Source organism: Lathyrus oleraceus, chromosome 1, assembly GCF_024323335.1.
Source record: "Lathyrus oleraceus cultivar Zhongwan6 chromosome 1, CAAS_Psat_ZW6_1.0, whole genome shotgun sequence".
In the NCBI taxonomy this organism is placed as follows: Eukaryota; Viridiplantae; Streptophyta; class Magnoliopsida; order Fabales; family Fabaceae; genus Lathyrus; species Lathyrus oleraceus.
The window spans coordinates 461,387,511-461,412,035 of NC_066579.1; the positions used below are offsets into that span (position 1 = coordinate 461,387,511).

Here is a 24,525-nt window from a genome sequence, read left to right on the forward strand (position 1 = left end):
ACTAAAGGTGCCCATGCACAATTTAGCTTTTTGGAAAAGCTTTACAACGAAGATGTGAAAAGGGCTTTGGATTTCGTTGGGGAAGATGTGCAGGCTGAGTACCACCAGAATTGTACATTGAGGTTTTACTTTTTTTGTACCTCTAAATGACTTCTCAAGAATTTGGCATGCTTCTTTCGTTGATTCGACATCACTAACATTTTCAAAATTGTTTGCATCAATACATTGATAGATCATAAAGAGAGCTTTATAATATTTCTTCTTCAATTCGTTATGTGCATCCTTTTCTTCATTTTTCGTGTTTACTGCAAGTGGCATCACTCCCTTCACAAGATCCCAAAGATCTTGATAGCAAAAGACAATCTTTATCTACTAGCATCGATTCTCATAATTTTGATTCATCCGAATTGAGAGACTCGCCAGAAAATGTCTATTCGGATGATTCATCACCATTGTATTTTGCTTCCACAAATCGCTCAGCTAGTGTTCTAGATATCATATGTTGGAAATTGACCAAAACCTATGAAGAATTTCGTTGCAATCTTGACGAACAAGATTCAATCACACCGATCGAATTTCTCTTGTTCTTCACTCTTCACTCGAGTGAATCAATCAACCTTGATTGCAATATATTCCCGTTGCACTATTGTTAATGGAAGAAGAAAGAAAATTTGTAAAATTTGGGAAAGAAAAGAACTAGGTTTTATCGAAAGAAGGAAGAAGAAGAACTTGAAAAGTTCTGCAGAGTTTCTCTCTTCTCTCAAACTTTACAAACTGCAATTATTCACTTTCAAGTTGTTATAGTGATATGAGCTACTCCATATTTATAGATTTGGATTTGCTTGCTCCTCAAACAAAGCCCAAAATACCTAAATCTGCTAACACTACAAAATTATACCTAAGTCAAAATTTCTATCAAGGTACACTACTTCGACATTTCGACAACTATCACAATTTGACATTTCTTTTCTTCTGTCGAGCAACCTGATTCGACACAAGGAATTACAAATCAACATCTATTAGTGGAAAAATCTAAGTTAAGTCCACACATGCATGTTCCATAAACCACGGCATGTAGACGACTTTTGTAACACCCTTCTAAATACCCCAAAAATTAATTAAAATAATAAACATAAAATCAGAGTACTAGTGCACCAAGGGTGTCACACAAACATTCCACACCATCGCCAATATAACAGTCATGCTCTTTTATTTAATTTAAATATAAAGTATTTGCACAATTACGCAGCGGATAGAGATCAACTCAATCATACCAAAACATGTAACATCACATGTAATTTAGTTCAACAACAACAACAATAATAATCAAAGTGTTCCCGCCCGATGTTACATCTATCAGAGCATGACCCATAAGAACTACTCTAGACTCCAAGCATTAGCTTCTACTCGACTCATTTCTCGTTACCTGAAAAATAGGTTGTAAGGGTGAGTTCCTCAATCAATATAATAAGCATTATAGAACAACATGTAATGCTAAGTAAATAACACATCAATTCACCCTAACCAGACTACGCATTCAGCAACGGCGATATCCGTCCCAACATCATATTCAACAATAATATATATCATATGTATAATCCTCAAACCATATTCAACACCAACAACACAACACAACGATTTACTCACTAATTCCTCACAATGGGAATTAGCTACAGCCCCACAGGCTATGCCATGCATTCACTATGTAATGAGACTCCATGAAATGCGGTACCGACTCTTCTTGAACATACAGTTCAAGCTCACCGATCCCTCCGGATACGGCTACTAAGCTCACTAGTCCCACTCATTGAGATCTAATGACTCACTCACTAATTCCTCACCATGGGAATTAGCTACAGCCCCGAAGGCTAGACTATGCACACTAATCATCTAGCATGCAAACATCAACAACAAATCCACACTGATTCACTCACTAATTCCTCACCATGGGAATTAGCTACAGCCCCGAAGGCTATGCTATGCACGCTAATCATCTAGCAATGCAGCATCAACAACAATTCACAACGGACCTAAGCTCACACATATAAGCCATACAGCAGTCCATTCACAACACAGACATAATATATACATTCACCTCACTATGCATGCCATCATACATCATCAACACATCATTATTATGCAAATCAATTAAACACAGTATTAGCATTCTCCACTAATACTTATACTGCTCACAACAGCGGGGTATAATCCCTATCACATCATGTGCCAACATAGGCCAGCTCTCAATTAAGTACACAACATTAAAATATCCATTTTTCCACTCTGCAACGTACTATATCAATTTTTTCCACAGCTCAAAGCTCACAGGTCGGCGCAAAGACTCTGCTCAACTGGAGGGAGTCAGCGCAAAAGCCCTATGCGTCGACGCATACAGTCGACGCTTAGCTTACTGGTCGGCGCAAAACTACCATGCGTCGACGCATGCAGTCAGCGCATGCCCCACGGGTCAGCGCACGCCGACCCTATGGTCGACCGCTCGCGCGCAGACTCAGATTTTCTGAGTTATTTCCAGGTTTCCGTCAGCTTACGTTTATCCGGTTTTCCGGCCGTTTCCTCAACTACAACCATCTCTGAACAGAACAATTCGTTCGGTAAATTGGTAGCGCCGATTCAAGTTTTCAATTGGGATTCGTGCCCTAGTCTAACATTCAAGACTCACACAACTACCGATTCAATTTACAGATTTTACACAGTTTAACCAACATCAATTTCAGCATATACAGTTCCAATTAGGGTTAAATCGACGGCTTATCACTACCCATTACATATTATCCCATAATTCCCATTAATCGACGATAAACCCCCCTTACCTTAACAATCCGGCAGAATCTTTGAGCTTCAAGCTTTCGTTCTCCAACCTTTGCTCTTCAGCTCCTCTTCTCTGCCCTTTTTCCCTTTTCTCTCACGATGCTTCTCTGTTCTGTTTTCACGTGAAATGCTTTTCCAAATGAGAACTTTTCCTTATTCCAACATATATATATTTTCCAATAATAATAATCCAAAAAAATAATAATAATAAAATTTCCAATTATTTAATTAAATTAATAATTAAATTATTAACTCAATTCAAATAATTATTTTATTATTATCGGGGTGTTACAACTCTCCCCCACTAAAAGAGTTTTCGTCCTCGAAAACATACCTCAAGCGAACAACTCTGGGTAAGACTCCTTCATCTTACTCTCCAGTTCCCAAGTCACATTGCCACCTGCTGGTCCTCCCCAAGCTACTTTCACCAAGGCAATCTCTTTACCCCGCAACTGCTTCAATTCTCGATCCTCGATCCTCATAGGTGATGTTTCAACAGTCAGGTTATCTCTCACCTGTACATCATCTACTTGGACAACATGCGACGGATCATGAATGTACCTCCTCAACTGAGACACATGAAAAACTTCATGCAAATTCGCAAGCGACGGCGGTAAAGCGATACGATAGGCTACCTCTCCTATCCTCTCCAAAATCTGATAAGGACCAATGAATCGAGGTGTCAACTTCTTCGACTTCAAGGCTCGACCAACACCAGTTATCGGAGTAACACGAAGAACACATGATCTCCCTCTTGGAACTCAAGTGACTTCCTCCTCTTGTCATGATAACTCTTCTGACGACTCTGAGCAATTCTCATCTTATCCTGAATCATCTTAATCTTTTCTGTAGTCTGTTGAACAATCTCTGGTCCAACCACAGCACTCTCACCGGACTCATACCAACATAAAGGTGTCCGACATCTCCTACCATACAAAGCTTCAAACGGTGCCATACCAATACTCGAATGAAAACTATTGTTGTAGGTAAACTCAATCAAAGGCAAATAACAATCCCAAGCACCTCCTTTTTCCAAAACACAAGCTCTCAAAAGATCTTCTAGTGACTGAATAGTCCTCTCAGTCTGACCATCAGTCTGCGGATGATATGCAGAACTCAATCTCAACTTAGTTCCTAAAGCCTTCTGCAAACCCTCCCAGAACTTCGATGTAAATCTAGGATCTCTGTCCGAAACAATACTCGACGGAATACCATGCAAGCTTACAATCTTCTCAATATACAACTCGGCTAATCTCTCTAACGGATAATCCATTCTGATCGGAATGAAATGAGCCGACTTTGTCAACCTGTCCACAATCACCCAAATGGCTTCAAAATTCTTATTTGCCCTCGGCAAACCAGAAACAAAATCCATACTGATACTATCCCACTTCCACTCTGGAATAGCCAACGGTTGCATTAGCCCAGACGGCTTCTGATGCTCAATCTTCGACTTCTGACAAGTCAAACAGGAATACACAAAACTAGCAATTTCCCTTTTCATCCCCGGCCACCAAAATAACTTCTTCAAATCATGATACATCTTCGTAGCTCCAGGATGAATGCTCAATCCACTACGATGTCCTTCCTCCAGAATACTCTTCTTAAGCTCAGTAACATCCGGAATACACACCCGACTACCAAATTTCAAAACACCATTCTCATCAACTCTGAATTCACCACCTAAACCCAACAAGGAAGCATCACAGTAAACCTCAAATGGTTCCGACGAACTCGGTAATATCAAAATAGGAGCAGTAGTCAACCTTCTCTTTAACTCTTGGAAACCTTCTTCACATTTCGAGTCCCAAACAAACGCTTGCCCCTTTCTAGTCAACATCGTCAACGGTAACGCCAACTTAGAAAATCCCTCAATGAACTTCCTATAGTAACCAGCCAATCCAAGGAAACTTCGAATCTCAGCCACAGACTTAGGAGCTTCCCACTTAGCTACCGCTTCTATCTTAGAAGGATCCACAGCAACACCACCTCTTGAAATCACATGACCAAGAAAACTAACTTCTTCTAACCAAAATTCACACTTCTACAGTTTAGCAAATAACTTCTTGTCTCGTAGAACTTCCAACACCACTCTCAAATGCTCAGCATGTTCTTCTTCAGATTTCGAATACACCAAAATGTCATCAATAAACACCACAACAAACTGATCTAGATACGGATGAAAAATCCTATTCATATACTCCATAAATACTCCAGGCGCATTAGTCACACCAAAAGGCATTACAGAATACTCATAATGTCCATACCTTGTCCTGAAAGCAGTCTTCTGAATGTCCTCAGTTTTCACACGTATCTGATGATACCCAGACCTCAAATCTATCTTGCTGAACACGCTCGCACCAACCAACTGATCCATCAAATCATCAATCCTCGGCAAAGGATACCGATTCTTGATCGTCACTTTATTCAGTTGCCTGTAGTCCACACACAACCTCATAGTACCTTCCTTCTTCTTAACCAATAACACTGGTGCACCCCACGGTGACACACTCGGACGAATAAATTTCTTGTCCAACAGATCTTCCAACTGACTCTTCAATTCAGCTAACTCAACAGCAGACATACGATACGGAGCCATCGATATCGGTCTAGTACCAGGTACCAAATCAATCGAGAACTCAACTTCACGTTCTGGTGGTAATTCATTCACTTCTTCCGGAAACACATCAGGAAAATCACACACCACTGCTAGATCACCAATCACCAGTTTATCTTTAGCCTCTAAAGTTGCCAACAGCATAAACAACTCTGCCCCATCTGCCACTTCCTCATTCACCTGCCTGGCTGATAGAAACAAACTCTTTCCCTCCTCAACCTCAGGAAATATCACAGTCTTATCAAAACAATTGATAGAAACTCGGTTAAACACCAACCAGTTCATACCCAGAATAACATCGATCTGCACTAGTGGAAGACACACAAGGTCTATCCCAAAGTCTCTACCAAAAATACTCAAAGGACAACTCAAACAAACAGAAGTAGTAGTCACTGAACCCTTTGCAGGAGTATCAATCACCATACTTCCACGCATCTCAGATATCTCTAACTTAAGCTTCACAGCGCAATCCACAGATATAAAAGAATGAGTAGCACCTGTGTCAATAATAGCTACAAGAGGAAAGCCATTAATATAACACGTACCTCGGATCAAACGATCATCTGCAAAAGTCTCAGAACCCGATAAAGCAAAGACCTTGCCTCCTGACTGATTCTCTTTCTTCGGCTTAGGACACTGTGGACTAATATGACCCAACTCTCCACAGTTGAAACAAGTTACAGTCTTCAACCGACACTCTGCAGCCAAATGACCACCCTTGCCACACTTGAAACACTTCATCTCAGCACTGGTACACTCATGAACACGATGTCCAGCCCGACCACATCTATAACACTTAGCAGGAGCACTAGAGTCTCCCCCACTAGGCCTCTTCATCCCACTCTGCTTCTGAAAACCTTTGCCAGCTGCATACGGTTTTCCACGATCCATCTGATTCTTACCCTTCCTATCAACCCTCTGCTGATAGCTCTCAGCTCTAGCCTTGGAATCCTGTTCAAAAATTCTGCAACAGTCAACCAAGTCAGAAAACACTCTGATCCTCTGATATCCAATAGCTTGTTTGATCTCGGGACGCAACCCGTTCTCAAACTTCACACATTTCGAAAATTCTCCAGCAGCCTCATTATAGGGAGTATAATACTTTGACAGCTCTGTGAACTTAGCAGCATACTCAGTAACAGTCCGGTTACCCTGCTTCAATTCCAAGAACTCTATCTCTTTCTTTCCTCTGACATCCTCGGGAAAATACTTCCTCAGAAATCTCTCTCTGAACACAGCCCAAGTAATCTCAGCATTCCCAGCAGATTCCAACTCAGTGCGGGTAGCAACCCACCAATCATCAGCTTCCTCTGACAGCATATGTGTACCGAACCTGACCTTCTGGTTATCAGCACACTCAGTTACTCTGAAGATTCTCTCAATCTCCTTCAACCACTTCTGAGCACCATCTGGATCGTATGCTCCCTTGAACATTGGAGGATTGTTCTTCTGGAACTCACTCAGTTGACGAGCAGCTCCCATTCCCATAACATTCTGATTTCCTCCAAGTACTCCAGCTAGCATACCCAGAGCCTCAGCAATCGCAGCATCATCTCTACCTCTTCCAGCCATCTCTATTCTGAAAACCCAACAAGCTAAACAATAAGTACTGATAGGGTTACACAACGCCTATCCCGTACAGGGGAATTAGAATAGTTACGACTCGACACGACCGACTATGCTCTGATACCACTAATGTAACACCCTTCTAAATACCCCAAAAATTAATTAAAATAATAAACATAAAATCAGAGTACTAGTGCACCAAGGGTGTCACACAAACATTCCACACCATCGCCAATATAACAGTCATGCTCTTTTATTTAATTTAAATATAAAGTATTTGCACAATTACGCAGCGGATAGAGATCAACTCAATCATACCAAAACATGTAACATCACATGTAATTTAGTTCAACAACAACAACAATAATAATCAAAGTGTTCCCGCCCGATGTTACATCTATCAGAGCATGACCCATAAGAACTACTCTAGACTCCAAGCATTAGCTTCTACTCGACTCATTTCTCGTTACCTGAAAAATAGGTTGTAAGGGTGAGTTCCTCAATCAATATAATAAGCATTATAGAACAACATGTAATGCTAAGTAAATAACACATCAATTCACCCTAACCAGACTACGCATTCAGCAACGGCGATATCCGTCCCAACATCATATTCAACAATAATATATATCATATGTATAATCCTCAAACCATATTCAACACCAACAACACAACACAACGATTTACTCACTAATTCCTCACAATGGGAATTAGCTACAGCCCCACAGGCTATGCCATGCATTCACTATGTAATGAGACTCCATGAAATGCGGTACCGACTCTTCTTGAACATACAGTTCAAGCTCACCGATCCCTCCGGATACGGCTACTAAGCTCACTAGTCCCACTCATTGAGATCTAATGACTCACTCACTAATTCCTCACCATGGGAATTAGCTACAGCCCCGAAGGCTAGACTATGCACACTAATCATCTAGCATGCAAACATCAACAACAAATCCACACTGATTCACTCACTAATTCCTCACCATGGGAATTAGCTACAGCCCCGAAGGCTATGCTATGCACGCTAATCATCTAGCAATGCAGCATCAACAACAATTCACAACGGACCTAAGCTCACACATATAAGCCATACAGCAGTCCATTCACAACACAGACATAATATATACATTCACCTCACTATGCATGCCATCATACATCATCAACACATCATTATTATGCAAATCAATTAAACACAGTATTAGCATTCTCCACTAATACTTATACTGCTCACAACAGCGGGGTATAATCCCTATCACATCATGTGCCAACATAGGCCAGCTCTCAATTAAGTACACAACATTAAAATATCCATTTTTCCACTCTGCAACGTACTATATCAATTTTTTCCACAGCTCAAAGCTCACAGGTCGGCGCAAAGACTCTGCTCAACTGGAGGGAGTCAGCGCAAAAGCCCTATGCGTCGACGCATACAGTCGACGCTTAGCTTACTGGTCGGCGCAAAACTACCATGCGTCGACGCATGCAGTCAGCGCATGCCCCACGGGTCAGCGCACGCCGACCCTATGGTCGACCGCTCGCGCGCAGACTCAGATTTTCTGAGTTATTTCCAGGTTTCCGTCAGCTTACGTTTATCCGGTTTTCCGGCCGTTTCCTCAACTACAACCATCTCTGAACAGAACAATTCGTCCGGTAAATTGGTAGCGCCGATTCAAGTTTTCAATTGGGATTCGTGCCCTAGTCTAACATTCAAGACTCACACAACTACCGATTCAATTTACAGATTTTACACAGTTTAACCAACATCAATTTCAGCATATACAGTTCCAATTAGGGTTAAATCGACGGCTTATCACTACCCATTACATATTATCCCATAATTCCCATTAATCGACGATAAACCCCCCTTACCTTAACAATCCGGCAGAATCTTTGAGCTTCAAGCTTTCGTTCTCCAACCTTTGCTCTTCAGCTCCTCTTCTCTGCCCTTTTTCCCTTTTCTCTCACGATGCTTCTCTGTTCTGTTTTCACGTGAAATGCTTTTCCAAATGAGAACTTTTCCTTATTCCAACATATATATATTTTCCAATAATAATAATCCAAAAAAATAATAATAATAAAATTTCCAATTATTTAATTAAATTAATAATTAAATTATTAACTCAATTCAAATAATTATTTTATTATTATCGGGGTGTTACAACTTTTGCAGAGAGGTGGTACTCATAGATGACATCTTTCCACCTACCTATAAGCGAGATGACCATCACTTTGGATGACGTCTCATGCCTTCTGCACCCTCTTATAAGTGGGACATTACTGGACCACGGGAGGATCAGACGATAGAAATGGGTCAATCTGATGGTTACCTGTTGGAAGCTGACCCTAATAAGGCAGAGGAAGAGGCGGCTGGCACTAAAGGTGCTCATGCATGGTTTAGCTTTTTGGAAAAGCTTTATAACGAACATGTGAAAAGGGTTGTGGATTTCGTTGGGGAAGATGTGCAGGCTGAGTACCACCAGAATTGTGCATTGAGGTTTTACCTCTTATTCTTGGTTGGCACGTCCATGTTTATGGATAAAAGTGCAACATATGTCGATGTGGTCTACCTCAAGTACTTCACAGACCTGAGTGCGATTCACGAGTACAACTGAAGGGCCGCCTGTTTGGTCCACATGTACTCGAAGTTGGGCGAGACTTATCTTTGGGAAGATAAGCAGATGAATGGGTGTTGCACATTGCTTACGGTAATGTCTTATTACAAATTTTTAATAATTAATGTGGTACACTTGTTATTAATATTATATTCAAACCATTTTTAGTGATGGATCATCTCCTAATTCCCTCGCATCACCAGGTTTGAAGTTGCGCCTAACTACATAGAGAACTGACCTCGTGCAACTGTTTTGTTCCCTAAATGGGGAATGGTGTGGTCGAGCCATTCACAATCTCTCTTGACTGTATAATATAAATGATGTTTGCTTATGCTCATATGAGGGTCACCACCAGACACGTCAGTTTGACGTCATTTCCTTATACTTTGGTTGGTTAGGATGTGGGGCATTTCTTATGTATCCATATCTGCCTGAGCGAGTGATGTGTCAGTTTGGCTACTTGCATATTATCCTAAGAACCACCCCATGAGTTCGCTCATCACACTGTCCCCCGTAGAGACCTACAAGCCATACTGGATGATTTCGAAAGTCACCTGGTACCATAGGAGTATCGTCGGGAGCCAACTCATGTACATTGGGCTTGTGCTAAGGGCTATTTGACATGGTTTTTTATGGTGTCACACCCTATCATGACGCTAGATGCTCCTTGAGAACCACCTAGGCCAGCTAACCTGGAGGTACTTAGGTTTCGAATAAGTAGGTCGAGAGCGTGACATCAATATGTTGACATGTTGCGGAGATAGGTAGAGCAATCATAGAGTCGGGACTCTTTGAGAATGGCAATCCCCGTTTTCCATAGTGGAGTGCATGATATCCGAGTTACAGGATGTTGTGCAGTACATGCTGCGAAAGAGGCAAGCGCTTAGACAATACCCAGTAATTTATATATATATATATATATATATATATATATATATATATATATATATATATATATAGAGAGAGAGAAGTATTTTCGAACAAATGTTATGTATGAATTTTCTTGACTTTTTTTTATTAATGTGTGAATTTTTACTTTCCTTTAACTTTAATATAACTTCATTTTACTTTTATTTTACGTTAATATAAGTCAATATAAGTTGGCCACAAAAATATTGAACGTTTGGACAATGGTGTTGTTCTGATATAACTCAAGTAGGATTTCATAGATGCATCTCCGAAATTATTCCTCCTTTATATTTCCCATGCTTTCAAAAAATTTTAAGAAACATTTCGGAGGTGCATATTCAAATACACTAAATACCATATAAAGATGCATTTCCGGATCATATTTTTATCAAAAATGAGATGGATTTTAGTATAGCCAATTTTGATTGTGATTTGAGTGTGTCTGAAGATACATCTCCGAACGCATCCCCTAATTTTTTTATAAATTTTGGTGGAACAAACCTAAATAGAACATACAAGCTCATTGCCACTCACTTTAGTCAATACTCTCTCCGTCTCATTATAGATGTTTTTTTTATTTTAATGATAAAACAAATATATTTATTAAAATAATCTTATTAATAATAGATTGTGGAGTAATTATATAATTTAAAATATAATAAATATGAATAAGTTATGAAAAAAATAATAAACATCACATTAATATATATTTTAAAGGAAAAAATAATTATAAAAAAAAAAGACATCTATTATAAAATAGATGAAATATTTTTCTAAGTACGATCTCGATAAGAATTTTTATTAGGAGTGGATTTATATATTAATTAATGTGGGCACCTTAGCTTAATTAAAAAAGAGGGTTACATTATATCTACACACAAAAAAAGATTTATTAAAAGAAGGAAATAATATCCTTAAATCTTTGATATTGTTTCCTTGAAGGTTACATTTACCCTTAAAATCTGCTAATACAGCTACTTGGAAAAAGGGATTTAATTTAAGTCTCCTCCTTTCAAGATATCCTTCCATCATTTTCCTTTGGTGCATTCTACATTTTTCTATACAATTTACCCTTGCAAATCCTTCCCAAATTCTGCAATGATTTGTTGAAAATAACCACAAATTAGAATATGAGTTACATCTTTGTCAATTGAATTCACTCAAGAATAATAGTTGGCATTTGGCAACATGTTTATAACATTTGATGCAAACGAGGGTGATTTAATTAATATCCTACAATAGAATGTTGTGTTCTAAACAAGAAAGAAGAATCTACACCATCATCATCATCATTCACTTCTCTTTTCAAGATTATAAACACTCAATCCAAAAGAGAACCAAATCAAAATGGAAAAATGACAAGAGAATCTTAATAGTATATATGGTCAAAGTAGTCAAACTCGAAAACCTAATTAAGAAACACAATCCAACATATCGTATATGAAGAATGAGCTTCAATTTTTGTTTATATTCTTTTTCCACCACTTGTACTTATAGCTTTCTCTCTCCTCTCTCTCTCTCTCTTTTTTCACAATAGATTCCCAATCATCTCCTCCACTCTCTAGACAACACTCATGATTGCACCCAACATCTATCTCCTATGTTATACCAACTTCAATTCATTGCTACTATCTCTTTTTCCTTAATCTTCCAACTATATAAATCCATATCAATCTCCATCAACCTTCATCACAAACAATAACTCTTTTCTCTCCCACCTTTGCATGATGAGTTCTAACTCCTCCATAAATGGTTTCTACAACATCCTTAACCAAGGACTCAATGACCTTCACCAAACCTTCATCTCCCATAACTTCATGTCTTTCCAATTCCTTTCACAAGTTATCTCTTCTCTTCAATCCTTCCATTCTCATCTCACCCTCTTGGTTCGCAAACTCCGGTTGCCCGTCGGAGGAAAATGGCTTGACGAATACATGGATGAAAGCTCAAGACTTTGGGATTCTTGCCATGTACTCAAATCTGCCATTTCTGGAATGGATAACTATTACTCATCTGCCACTAATATAGTTTCCTCTTTAGATGGTTACCATCACTTCACCTCAGAGTTTTCGCGTCAGGTTCCTTATACATTACTACATAAAACACTTTTTACATTGTATTATAAAATGTACAAGCTAATACACGGACATGTGTCAGATACCAGATACAGATACTACTGACACCGACGTGTTTATATTATCTTCTAAATATTTATGTAACCCTAACTTTTATATGAAATATTTGCTTAATATATATAGGTTATACGCGCGATAAATGTTTGTCAAAGGGAGATTATAGGAATGGAGGAAGAAAACAAGAGTTTAACAGAAACAAGGATTCAACAACTATCTCAATGTTTGAACCAAAACACGAACATCTCGGTCGATTCGAATTCGAAACTAAATGGATTCAGTGGTTTTCGAGGCGTTCTTTTTGCAATGAGGAGTGTTAGTTCATTGCTTTTGATGATTCTTCTTTGTGGGATCACTTATTGTTGGTCTTCCTCTTGTTTCCATCAAGGACTAGGACAAGGCTACCATGAAGGACACATGGTTTTTGGATCTGGTTTCATGGTTTCAATGGCAATGTTGCAACAAAAAGTGGCAGAAGAAATAGACAACAATGATGGACAACATAGGATTCTATTGTTTGAGTTTCAACAAGCAAAGATTGCAATGGAGGAATTGAAAGTTGAGATGGAGAGAATAACATGTTATGATAATGAAGAACATGGTTGTGAGATTCAAGAAAAAGTTGAGAATGTGAAGAGTTGTTTTGGTTTGTTGAGATGTGGTGTAGAAAGTATCACTGGACAACTTGATGATTTCTTTGATGAAATTGTTGAAGGAAGGAAGAAACTTTTGGATATGTGTAGCCATAGGTAGAACTTTAAACAATTTTAATATATCAAGTACTTTTTGTTTTTTTAATGTTTTAATAAAAATTTAATGAAGCAATGTTGTCCTTTCTTGTGCATCAATCTTAGGTCTTTCTCTTATTTATTTAATTTTTAAAATATTATATTATGTTTCAAGATTTTTAGAGATTCTGGTTTGAATCAAGTCAAGTTAAATTTTATAAATTTTTGTTGATTATTATGATTTTTAAGACTCGAAGAATTAATTTCTACAATTGTAAGCATAAGATATCAAATTCATATAAAAAAAATATAAAAATATATTGTTTAAATTAAATATGGTTTTAAAATTGTCAAAAAAAAAATTTAATTCAACTCTAAATACGCATAACAGTTAAACTTGTACATATATATATAAAAAAACTTTCTCTTTTGTTTTTTGAACTCGAAAAATTAATCTTTATAATTGTAACCAGTTCGTAAACCGATGATGATAAGTTATTTACAAAATAAAAAATTAAATATTGGAAAGTTGTAACTAGAATAGAATATGATTCTTGCTTTAAAGAAAAGCAAATATTACTATTCTTAGATAAGAATCAAGAATATTGAGAAGATGGTAACTTCAAGAGAAAGAAATATACATATTTCTGTTTGTTTATTAAATTTTAAAATATTTAGGAGAGTGAATAAAAATCTTTTGTGAAGTATTCTGATTTGTTATGATATGTGAAAGAATTTCCACTCTATTACAAATTTGTACTCTAGTGTCTGTGAAAAGATAGCTTGAATAAAAGTTCTGAATCTTATAGATATTTTCTGTGTAGAAAATGATACAGGGAACATGTCTTTAATATTATATAAGATATACTCGATTATATATATATGATGTGTTAGTAAAAATCAATTGAATGTTTGGTATGATTGTAGAATTTGAAAACCATGAAAGTATTCTGACATGATCATGTTCTCTATCAAGTTTAACTGGCTTACTATTTACAGTACAATATGTTTTGGAAGTAAAAATATTATGTGGGTTAAAATGCAATTTTGAAGTACATGACTGAAATGATTGTGGGGTATATTTTATTGACTTTGAAAAGGGACTTTGTAGTTGTAATTTTTGTAATGAAGGGAGAAAAATTTTATATGGTGAAGAAATGTGATTTTGCCTTTTCCCACAAGGTTAGCAACATAAAGGCTAAAGATTTACTATACTACATGTGAAAACTACCTTTCAATTAAAGTTGTTTAGTGTGTCTTTTTTATCTCGTTTTTTTTTATGTTTTAAATAAATTAGTAATTATATATATATATATATATATATATATATATATATATATATATATATATATATATATATATATATATATATATAAAGAAAGATGACAAGGAGAGATTCACATAATGAAAAACAGATATATGGTTTGGGATTTCAGGTTGGAAAAACCTTTTTTTTTCATGTGAGTTATCTTTGATCGATAATTTTTTCTTTAATTTAATGTGTTACTCTCTCTTTTTCAATATAAAGATAAGTGGAAGTGAAATCATATTAGAGATTGTATTTTCTCTATTGTTCACCATGTTTTGTTGAATATTTCTATCTCTTATATGCCTTCTCATAATATTGATAATTTGACCCTCATTTTTATTTGGGTTAGAGATTTTTACTCAACTAATTCACTTTTTCAAAAAAAATCTCAAAATAATCCACTTTTCAGATTAATTGTCAAACTACCTCACTTTGAAGAGGTGGCGCCAGATGAATTGGCGTCTGCTCTCTAAGTTAAAGAGGTGACGTCAATTGGATTGACTTATGCACATGGTGTTGTCAATCCAATTGGCGCCCATATATAGAAAAAGGTGAGGAGGCGTTAATTGGTCTGGCGACTCTAGGTATTATGTAATTTTTTTTTTAAAACAATATACGTTTTAGATAAAAGTCAAAATCGGACCAATTGATATTAATATTAATATGCGTTTACATACGAATATCATAAAGACTAATGTCGTTGACCGGGATGACCTAACTGACCTCCGATACCACATCCCCTAGCTACCTGAACGCGTGGCCCTAACCCACGTTGATGATTCACACAGGTGTTTGAGGATTTGAAGGCCCAAGAACATCACCACCACTTGCAATGAAGCGATACAGCCATAGCTGAGTTCGTGACCCATGCCAGAGTAGTTGGGATGTGTTTGAGTTATTGGAGGGCGACAATGACGATTGAAGGGAGACATTGGTGTGAATGATGCGTCGAGGAAAAGTTGAAATGATTGTCGTGGTGTTTGGTAGCCATATGGTTGTTGCATCATCCATTATGTATGCTTCACTTTGGTCAAGATCCATTCAAGGCCCACTTGTTCATGGTCTATTATGGAGGTTTCTTTGGTCTGTTTAGCATTCACTTCATGGCCTTACATGTTCATATTTTGCTTGTCTATGTTCATTGGTTCAAGCCCATTTCCATGGCATCACAACTTCCACTTGATTCAATTCATCCCTAGCATTGCATATGATCATATCCTCATGCTTAGTCCATGCCTAACCTATTTCATCTGGCCAATGTCATTCATGTCATTTGCATTGTCATTGTTATTTGGTCCATGAATATTTGATTATGACATAGTTCATTGTACATCTTAGGTCTTGCTAGAGTTTTTGTTTCATGTTTGGCATTGTTCATCCAAGTTATGGTCATGTCCATTGATCCATGATCAGGTATTCATCAAGTTCATCACTTAGTTTATTCCATGTCATTTTCATTGGTGTTTGGTCCATGAATCGTTGGATAGGTCATAATCATTATCCATTTTGGTCCTTAGGTCTTGATTCATTCAAAATTTGTGTCCATTGATTCATGTTATCATGTTCATTCATTTCAATATCTTTCATATTCATACAATTCATTTCAAACATTCAATGCATTCAAATATCAAATATCATTTCATACAATCACATTCAAAGTCCATACATGTACAAAGGCTACAAAATTGACCATTTATACAACAATTGACTTTTTGCGCGACAACCACAACATTTAAAAACAACATTTCTAACTGATTACAACAATCAAACTGATATCATTTGGTCCAAACATCACTTCCCTAGCATCCTTATCATTTTTTATTCGTACCCATCCACGTAAGGCATCTAGTCTCTCAATACTTCTAATTTTTCACCTTCATATATGTTTTCGTCTAACCAACGAACCAACTCACTCTATAGTTGCTCGAAATGACAGATGTTCCAGAAGATCATCTCCACCGGAGGCTTGTCTTTCAAATAAATCATTTTTCCTTAAAGGCGACGAAGACGAACCATATTTGCAATATAATGAAAAGAGATGTGGAAAAATGAATCACACAACACCTCTATTTATACTAAAAAAAATACGCAATACACAGAGGCACCAGACCAATTGGCGTCTCCTTTCCTTTTCTACACATGGACGCCAATTAGATTGGCAACACCATGTGCATAAGTCAATCCAATTGGCACCACCTCTTTAATTTAGAGAGCAAACGTCAATTCATCTGGCGTCACCTCTTCAAAGTGGAGTAGTTTGAGAATTTTAAAAAAAAATGGATTAATTGAGTAAAAATTTCTTTGGGTTAATTGGGCTCCTCTTAAGATGTTGGTATTTTCTTGACAACTTTTGTAAGATAGACTTTCTAATATATATATATATATATATATATATATATATATATATATATATATATATATATATATATATATATATATATATATATATATATATAACTTATTTAAATTGGGGGTGAATAGTGAGATCATTTATCTTTTGTATGGAGATTGGGTTGAGTCGGTCTCATATTTTTTGTCACTTGTGAGTTAGCTCTGTTTGTGTGGTATAGGATATTCCAGTGGTTCGATTGGCAGGCGATTGTTCCTAGTGTCTGTAGGCTTCTATTTGAATATTTCTTATCTACTAAGTTTATGGGTGGTTTTGATATGATCAAACATGTTATCCAGTATATTTTAAGAGTCTATAATGATGTCATCTTTAATGATATTACAAAATTTGTAAAAAGAGGTGGATGAAAAGATTACTTTTCGATTTGAAAATGGGTTTTAAAAAGATTAGAATGAAGTCATATTCATTCTTTCTTATGGTTTAACTAACCGTGCATCGAGTATTTATCTTTATTTTGAGGTTGTTATTGTTTAATGATTTTGTTGTTTTTTTACTGGCTTCTGATTTGCTGATGGTGGTTATGCTGATTGTCGGAATTTTGTGGGATTGGATTTTTAATTGTTTATAGTGTGATTGGTCTCTTAAATTAAATAGGTATAAAAATCGGATATCAAAATTAAAAAAAAAAAATTAAAAAAAAAGCAAAACAGAAAAAGAAAAGATAGAGTAGTTTGTCTGTAGTGTTAGTGTTAAGGTAGTTGATATTTTAGAAGCAAGAGAAGATCTTCCTCTGGAAAAGTCAAAAAGTGGATCCATTTCACATGGGAAATTATAAAGTGGAAATCATTAATCATTATTTATACCATACAAAACAGGATTCTGCTGCCTGCCTCACAAAACAAACTACTAATGTTTTTCATGAAAATAGCAAATCATGTTTTACCTTTTTTTACTTTCTTGTTGGTTGTTTAATTGTCTATTTCACATCCTATTTAACTTAGCAACTCATTATTCTATTTAACAACCCTAAGTAAATTAGTATATTTTCTTAATATAATTCAAATTATTTTTCTTAAATATGAAAATATCGTTAATTAGTAGTATTAACCTTGGAATCATAAGCAGGATTTGGTCGACAATATCATGGAATAAGACGAATCTTAAAGTAATTATGGGAATGCATGCATCAGTGGGGTGGCATTTACCAATTCCGATTCACACACATTTGTTTTCATTTAGAATTTGTAGGGTATAAATAAATTATATTTTAAATTCTTATTGGACTAATATTTTGTTGATACATAGAGCCGATTTGTTTTAGTTTAAAAAAATAAATTTTTTATTTATTTTTAAAAATAAATTTTATAAATTTGTTTTTTAAAATATTATAAAATTTTAAATATATTTTTCTTAAAATTAATTTTAAGATTCTATAATATAAACATTATTATTGAAGATAAAAAAACATAATTGATATGGTAATTTTTTTATAAAAAGATGTATCTCAATAGTAATTTTTTATAAACAATTATTTAAAATAATTTCAAAATATTAGAGTTAATCATATTTACTATACAATTACATTGATTAGGCGTTATTAATATTCCTTAGAATTATAAACAATTGTATATATGTCAGAAAATTTATCAATTTATTAATGATAGTCAAGGGATTACATTTTTATATGGTATGAGCTTACAAATCCTAACTTAATTTCTTTCTCTCAATAAGTGATTTCGTCCCTTCAAACATTGTCATGTGCGATGTTGTATTATTGAAAATTTAAAACTTTGAAATCGTATTATTGAAATTTTGATTTTTGAAAACTTAATATCCAAACAAAACTTTAATAAAATAATAAAATATTTAAAATAATATTTTAAAAATAATTATTCAATGGATACAGGTGGTGAAAACAAAAAATAATTATTCAAACCAAATTTTCATTTGAAGTTTATATAAAAAAAATTCTTTCTAAAAGACACAATATTGTTATACATTAATGAGTTTTTGGGTTATTTGTAAAAGACTCACTGTTTTTAGTATTAGGAAATCAAAAGTGTCAAAGACAAATAGTATGAAAGCATGTTGATTATTTGAACACACTTTTTCATATTTAAGGGTGTTCTATGTTACAGTAAAATCTCCAATCCTTAGACCTATTGTTGGAAATTCACCAAAGCCTATGAAAATTTTTGCTGCAATTTTGATGAACAAGATTCAATCACACCGATTGAATTCATCTTGTTCTCCATTCTTCACTCGAGTGAATCAATCAACCTTGATTGCAAGATTATTCTCACTGCACATCTCTTAATGGAAGCAGAAAGAAAAATTGAATTTGCGAAAGAAAAGAACTAGGGTTTTATAGAAAGAAGGAAGAAGAAGAACTTGAGAAATTTCGTAGGGATTCTTTCTGCTCTCAAACTTTGTAAACTGCATTTTTTTAATTTTAAGTTGTTATAATGATAGGAGTTACTCTCTATTTATAGATTTGAGTTTGTTTGTTCATCAAGCAAAGCCCAAAATACATAATTCTGCTAACACTACAAAACTAGACCCAAGTAGAAATTTCCGTCGAGGTACACTACTTTGACGTTTCGACAACTATCAAAATTCGACACTTCCTTCCTTTTGCCGAGAAACCTGCTTCGACACAAGGAATTATAATTCAAAACACCACCTAATTCATCGTGTCAAAGCTACCTATTTTCATCATAGACCTTAACTTCTTAAACACTTCGAACTACACTTCTTTTGTCATGATGTCTGCAATCTGATTCTCAACTCTGCAGTGTTCCAAGTCCAGCTTCGCTTCTGCTACTTGCTCTCGAAGATAATGGAACCTCATTTCGATGTGCTTACTTTGTCCATGCGTTATCGGGTTCTTTGCCATATTGATAGCATATATGTTGTTGATCTTCATGGTAATTGCTTTATGATTCTTTCTTGTAATCTCTTCGACCAAATTCACCATCCATGTTGCTTGACATGCACAGAGAAAAGCAGTCATGTACTCTACTTCACACGACGATAGTGCTACTACTGGTTTCTTTCTTGAACTCCAAGCAATTTGTGCACCACCTAGCATAAATAAATAACCAGTTATGGATTTTCTATCCTCGACATCACTACACCAACTTGAGTCTATATATTCCACTAACTTGCATTATTTTCCTCATCAGCTGCAGGAAACAAAATTCCATAATCGAGAGTTCCTTTCAAATACCTTAGTATCCTCTTCGTCGCTGCTAGGTGTGATACCTTTAGCTTCTGCATGAATCTACTCATCATACCTACATTGTATGCTAGATCGGGCCTTGTGTGACAAAGGTATTGAAGTGATTCAATGAGTCTTCAGTACTGCGTTGGATCGACGTCATCTTCATTTGTGTCTTTCGACAGTTGTAATCTGGGCTCAACTGGAGTCGAAGTTGGGTTGCAATCTTGCATCTCAAATCTCTTGAGTATTTCGCCTGCATATCTTTTTTTGTGCATCATCAAGCCTCTACTACTCTTGTAAAATGTGATGCCAAGGAAATATGAGAGATTTCCCAAGTCTGACATTTCAAACTCCTTACTTAGGTCATGTTTGAAATCTTCGATCTCCTTCTTGCAACTTCCTGTTATCAACAGGTCATCGACATATAGACATAGTATAAGCAACTCACTATTGCTTCTTGTTACATATAATCCATGCTCGGTTGTGCACTTCACAAATTCCTTCTCTCTTAGGAAATTGTTTATCTTTTTATTCTAAGTTCTTGGAGCTTGCTTAAGTCCATTAAGGGTTTTATGCAGCCTGTATACCTTGCTTTCTTCACCATGTTTCACAAACCCAGCTAATTGTACAACATAAACTTTTTCGTCTAAGGGACCATCCAGGAATGCATATTTTTCACATCCATCTGACATATGTTTCAATTGTTCATGTTTGCTAGACCAACAACCAACATGATTGTTTTGATTATAGCAACATGTGTGAAAATTTCATCGAAGTCGATTCCTCCCTTCTGAAGAAATCCTCTCGTCACAAGCCTTGCCTTGTGTCGAGTTACTTGCCCTTTGGGATTCAACTTCACCTTGTATACCCACTTCACATCAATTACCTTCTTGCCTGGAGGCAATTCGACAAGTGATCAAGTGTTGTTGACTTCGAAGGAATCCAATTCCTCATTCATTGTTTCACCCACTTTTAATCCTTCAATGCTTCAACTTCATTTATTGATTCAACATCTGCATAGAAAGCATGGTGTACCAGCTCATTTTCACCATCGACCGTATCATCTTATGTAATCACACACTCTTGCAATCTTGGATGCATGTGTTTGATCCTTTGAGGTCTGCTTGTACTTGCTTGACCTCTAACTTCTTCTTATCAAACTTCTCTTTTAACTTCACTTGTTGGTTCTTCATATAGGATTCTCACTGAATCCTTCTTAACATTTTCAGTCTAATCTCATTCCTTAAGCTCATATATGGTCATGTCCCTGATGATCACTACTTGCTTGTTCACTGGATCAAACAACTTGTAACCTCTAGTCGAATGATATCTTATTACGATCATCTGACTCGACTTCTCATCAAGTTTTCTTCTCAACTGATCTGGCACATGTCTATGTGTTATAGATCCAAATACTTTCAGATGAATCAACCAACGCTTGACACTAGACCAACATTCTTCTGGCATAATTTCTTCTAGCTTCTTCGTCAGACATTTATTCAAGATGTATGTTGCAGTCGACACAACTTCTCCCCATAAATCTTTGGATAGATGTTTGTCTTTCAACATACTTTTCACCATATTCATGATGGTTATATTCTTCCTTTATGCAGTTCCATTATGTTATAGAGTGTAGGATGGTACCACCTCATGCACAATCCCTTCTTTCTCACATAACATGTCAAAGTCTTTCGACACATATTCCACCCCCCCCCCCCCCCCCCCCCCCAATCAGTCCTCGGAATCTTGAGCTTTCAACCATTTTGTCTTTTGACCATAGATTTAATTTTGGCAAATACCTCGATCAATTCACTTTTCTTCTTAATCAGGTAAGTTCATAATTTTCGACTGAAATCATCTATGAAAGTGACAAAGTATATGTTACCTCCAATCGAATCCACCTGGATAGATCCACACACATTAGAGTATATGACTTGAAGGATTGCATTTGACTTGCTTCCTGCATCCTTGTTGAAGTTGTTCTTGTGTTGCTTCGCTTACACACATTCCTCACACTCTTCATTTAGAATGTTAATTTCTGGTAACCTTGAAATCATAGTTCTTCTTTTCAGATCTCTGATGTCTTTGAAATTGAGATGACCAAGTCTATAGTTCCATACCCATTCATCCCTACTAGCTGCAATTGCAAGACACTTGTGCTTCATCACATTAAATTTAATATTGAAGGTTCTATTCTAAGACATGAGAGCCTTTAAGATTAGCTTTCCACCTAAGTCGATAACTCTAACCATCTTATCTTCAGTCAATACTTTGTAGTCCTTTTTGACCAACTGCCATATGCTGAGAAAATTACTTTTCATGTCTGGTATAAACAATACATTGGAAATTATTGACCTCTTGCCATTTTTCCTCATAATCAGAACATCACTAATACCTTCAGTTGCTAGAGTATTGTCATTTACAAATTTTACCATGTTCTTCATTGCGGGTTTCAGGTTGACAAACCAATCTTTCCTACCAGTCATGTGTGATGAGCATCCTGAGTCCAAGTACCATTGGTGATGGAACTTTCTTCATCTCTTGTCGTGACCATCAACAACATCTCTTCTTCTTCATGCTTTGCAAACTTTGCATCAATTTCCTGATTCTTTTATTTTTCAGGACAATCACTTGAGTATTGACCATACTTCTGATAATTGAAACACCGAATGTGACTTTTGTCAGGTTTTCGATGACCACATCTTCCTCTACCTACAACACCACCTCTTTGATTGCTTTGGTATGAGGATTTTCTCTAATTTGACGAGTCTCCTTCTTGTTGATTTCGACTAGTTATTATAGCCTCATCTACCTTTGTAGCATGGCTGAAAGAGCTACAAAGTCACATCACTTTTCGACTTGCTTGTAGCTCTTTCAGTCATGCTTTGTTCATGAGATTCACGTATCCCTTGAAGCTCTTCCTTTGTCAATGTTGACAAATCTTTCGAATCTTCTATGACTACTACCATGTGGTCAAACTTTGGAGCCAATGACCTCAAGATCTTTGCAACAACTGATATTGATGTCAACACTTCTCCACATACCTTGATTTGACTCACCAGTGTTGTAATCCTAGTGAAAAAATCAGTTATGATTTCATTGTCTTCCATCTGAATTAATTAATGCGTTTTTTGTGAGTTTGTAACCTCACTTTTTTCACCTTTTTTGCGCCTCCAAATGATTTCTCAAGAATTTGCCATGCTTCTTTCGTTGATTCGACATCACAAACATTTTCAAAATTTTCTGCATCAACACAGTGATAGATCATAAAGAGAGTTTTATAATCTTTCTTCTTCAATTCTTTATGTACATCCTTTTCTTCATTTGTCGTGTTTACTGCAAGTGGCGTCACTCCCTTCACAAGAACCCAAAGATCTTGATAGCAAAAGACAACCTCTATCTACTTGCCCCGATTCTCGTAATTCTGATTCTTCAGAATTAAGAGACTCGCCAGAAAATGTATGTTCGGATGATTCATCACCATTGTATTTTGCTTCCATGAATTGCTCAGCCAGTGTTCTAGATATCATATGTTAGGAATTGACCAAAACCTATGAAGAACTTAGTTGCAATCTTGATGAACAAGATTCAATCACACCGATCGAATTTCTCTTGTTCTTCACTCTTCACTTGAGTGAATCAACCAACCTTGATTGCAAGATTATTCCCGTTGCGCTATTGTTAATGGAAGAAGAAAGAAAATTTGTAAAATTTGGGAAAGAAAAGAACTAGGTTTTATCGAAAGAAGGAAGAAAATTTGTAAAATTTGGGAAAGAAAAGAACTAGGTTTTATCGAAAGAAGGAAGAAGAAGAACTTGAAAAATTCTGCAGAGTTTCTCTCTGCTCTCAAACTTTGCAAACTGCAATTATTCACTTTCAAGTTGTTATAGTGATATGTGTTACTCCATATTTATAGATTTGGATTTGCTTGCTCCTCAAACAAAGCCCAAAATACCTAATTCTGCTAACACTACAAAATTATACCTAAGTCGAAATTTCTGTCAAGGTACACTACTTCGACGTTTCGACAACTATCACAATTTGACATTTCTTTTCTTCTGTCGAGCAACCTGCTTCGACACAAGGAATTACAAATCAACACCTATTAGTGGAAAAATCTAAGTTAAGTCCACACATACATGTTTCCTTCTTACACAATCGTACACAAGAGTATTTATTGGTCTAAATTTCTATCTCCTCTCATGTAGTTATGTCAAGAAAGGTACAAGGGTCTCTTTCTTTAC

At 36.1% G+C, this 24,525-nt stretch overlaps 1 protein-coding gene across 1 annotated transcript; it reads left to right on the top strand.

Moving 5' to 3' along the window:
* Window positions 1-12,055: 12,055 nt before the first annotated feature.
* On the top strand, window positions 12,056-13,519 carry LOC127085694 (uncharacterized). Its single transcript, XM_051026194.1, has 2 exons — window positions 12,056-12,617; window positions 12,798-13,519. Exons 1-2 carry the CDS (start codon window positions 12,264-12,266, stop codon window positions 13,422-13,424), a joined length of 981 nt encoding a protein of 326 aa, XP_050882151.1. The 5' UTR covers window positions 12,056-12,263; the 3' UTR covers window positions 13,425-13,519.
* The last annotated feature ends 11,006 nt before the right edge of the window (window positions 13,520-24,525 follow it).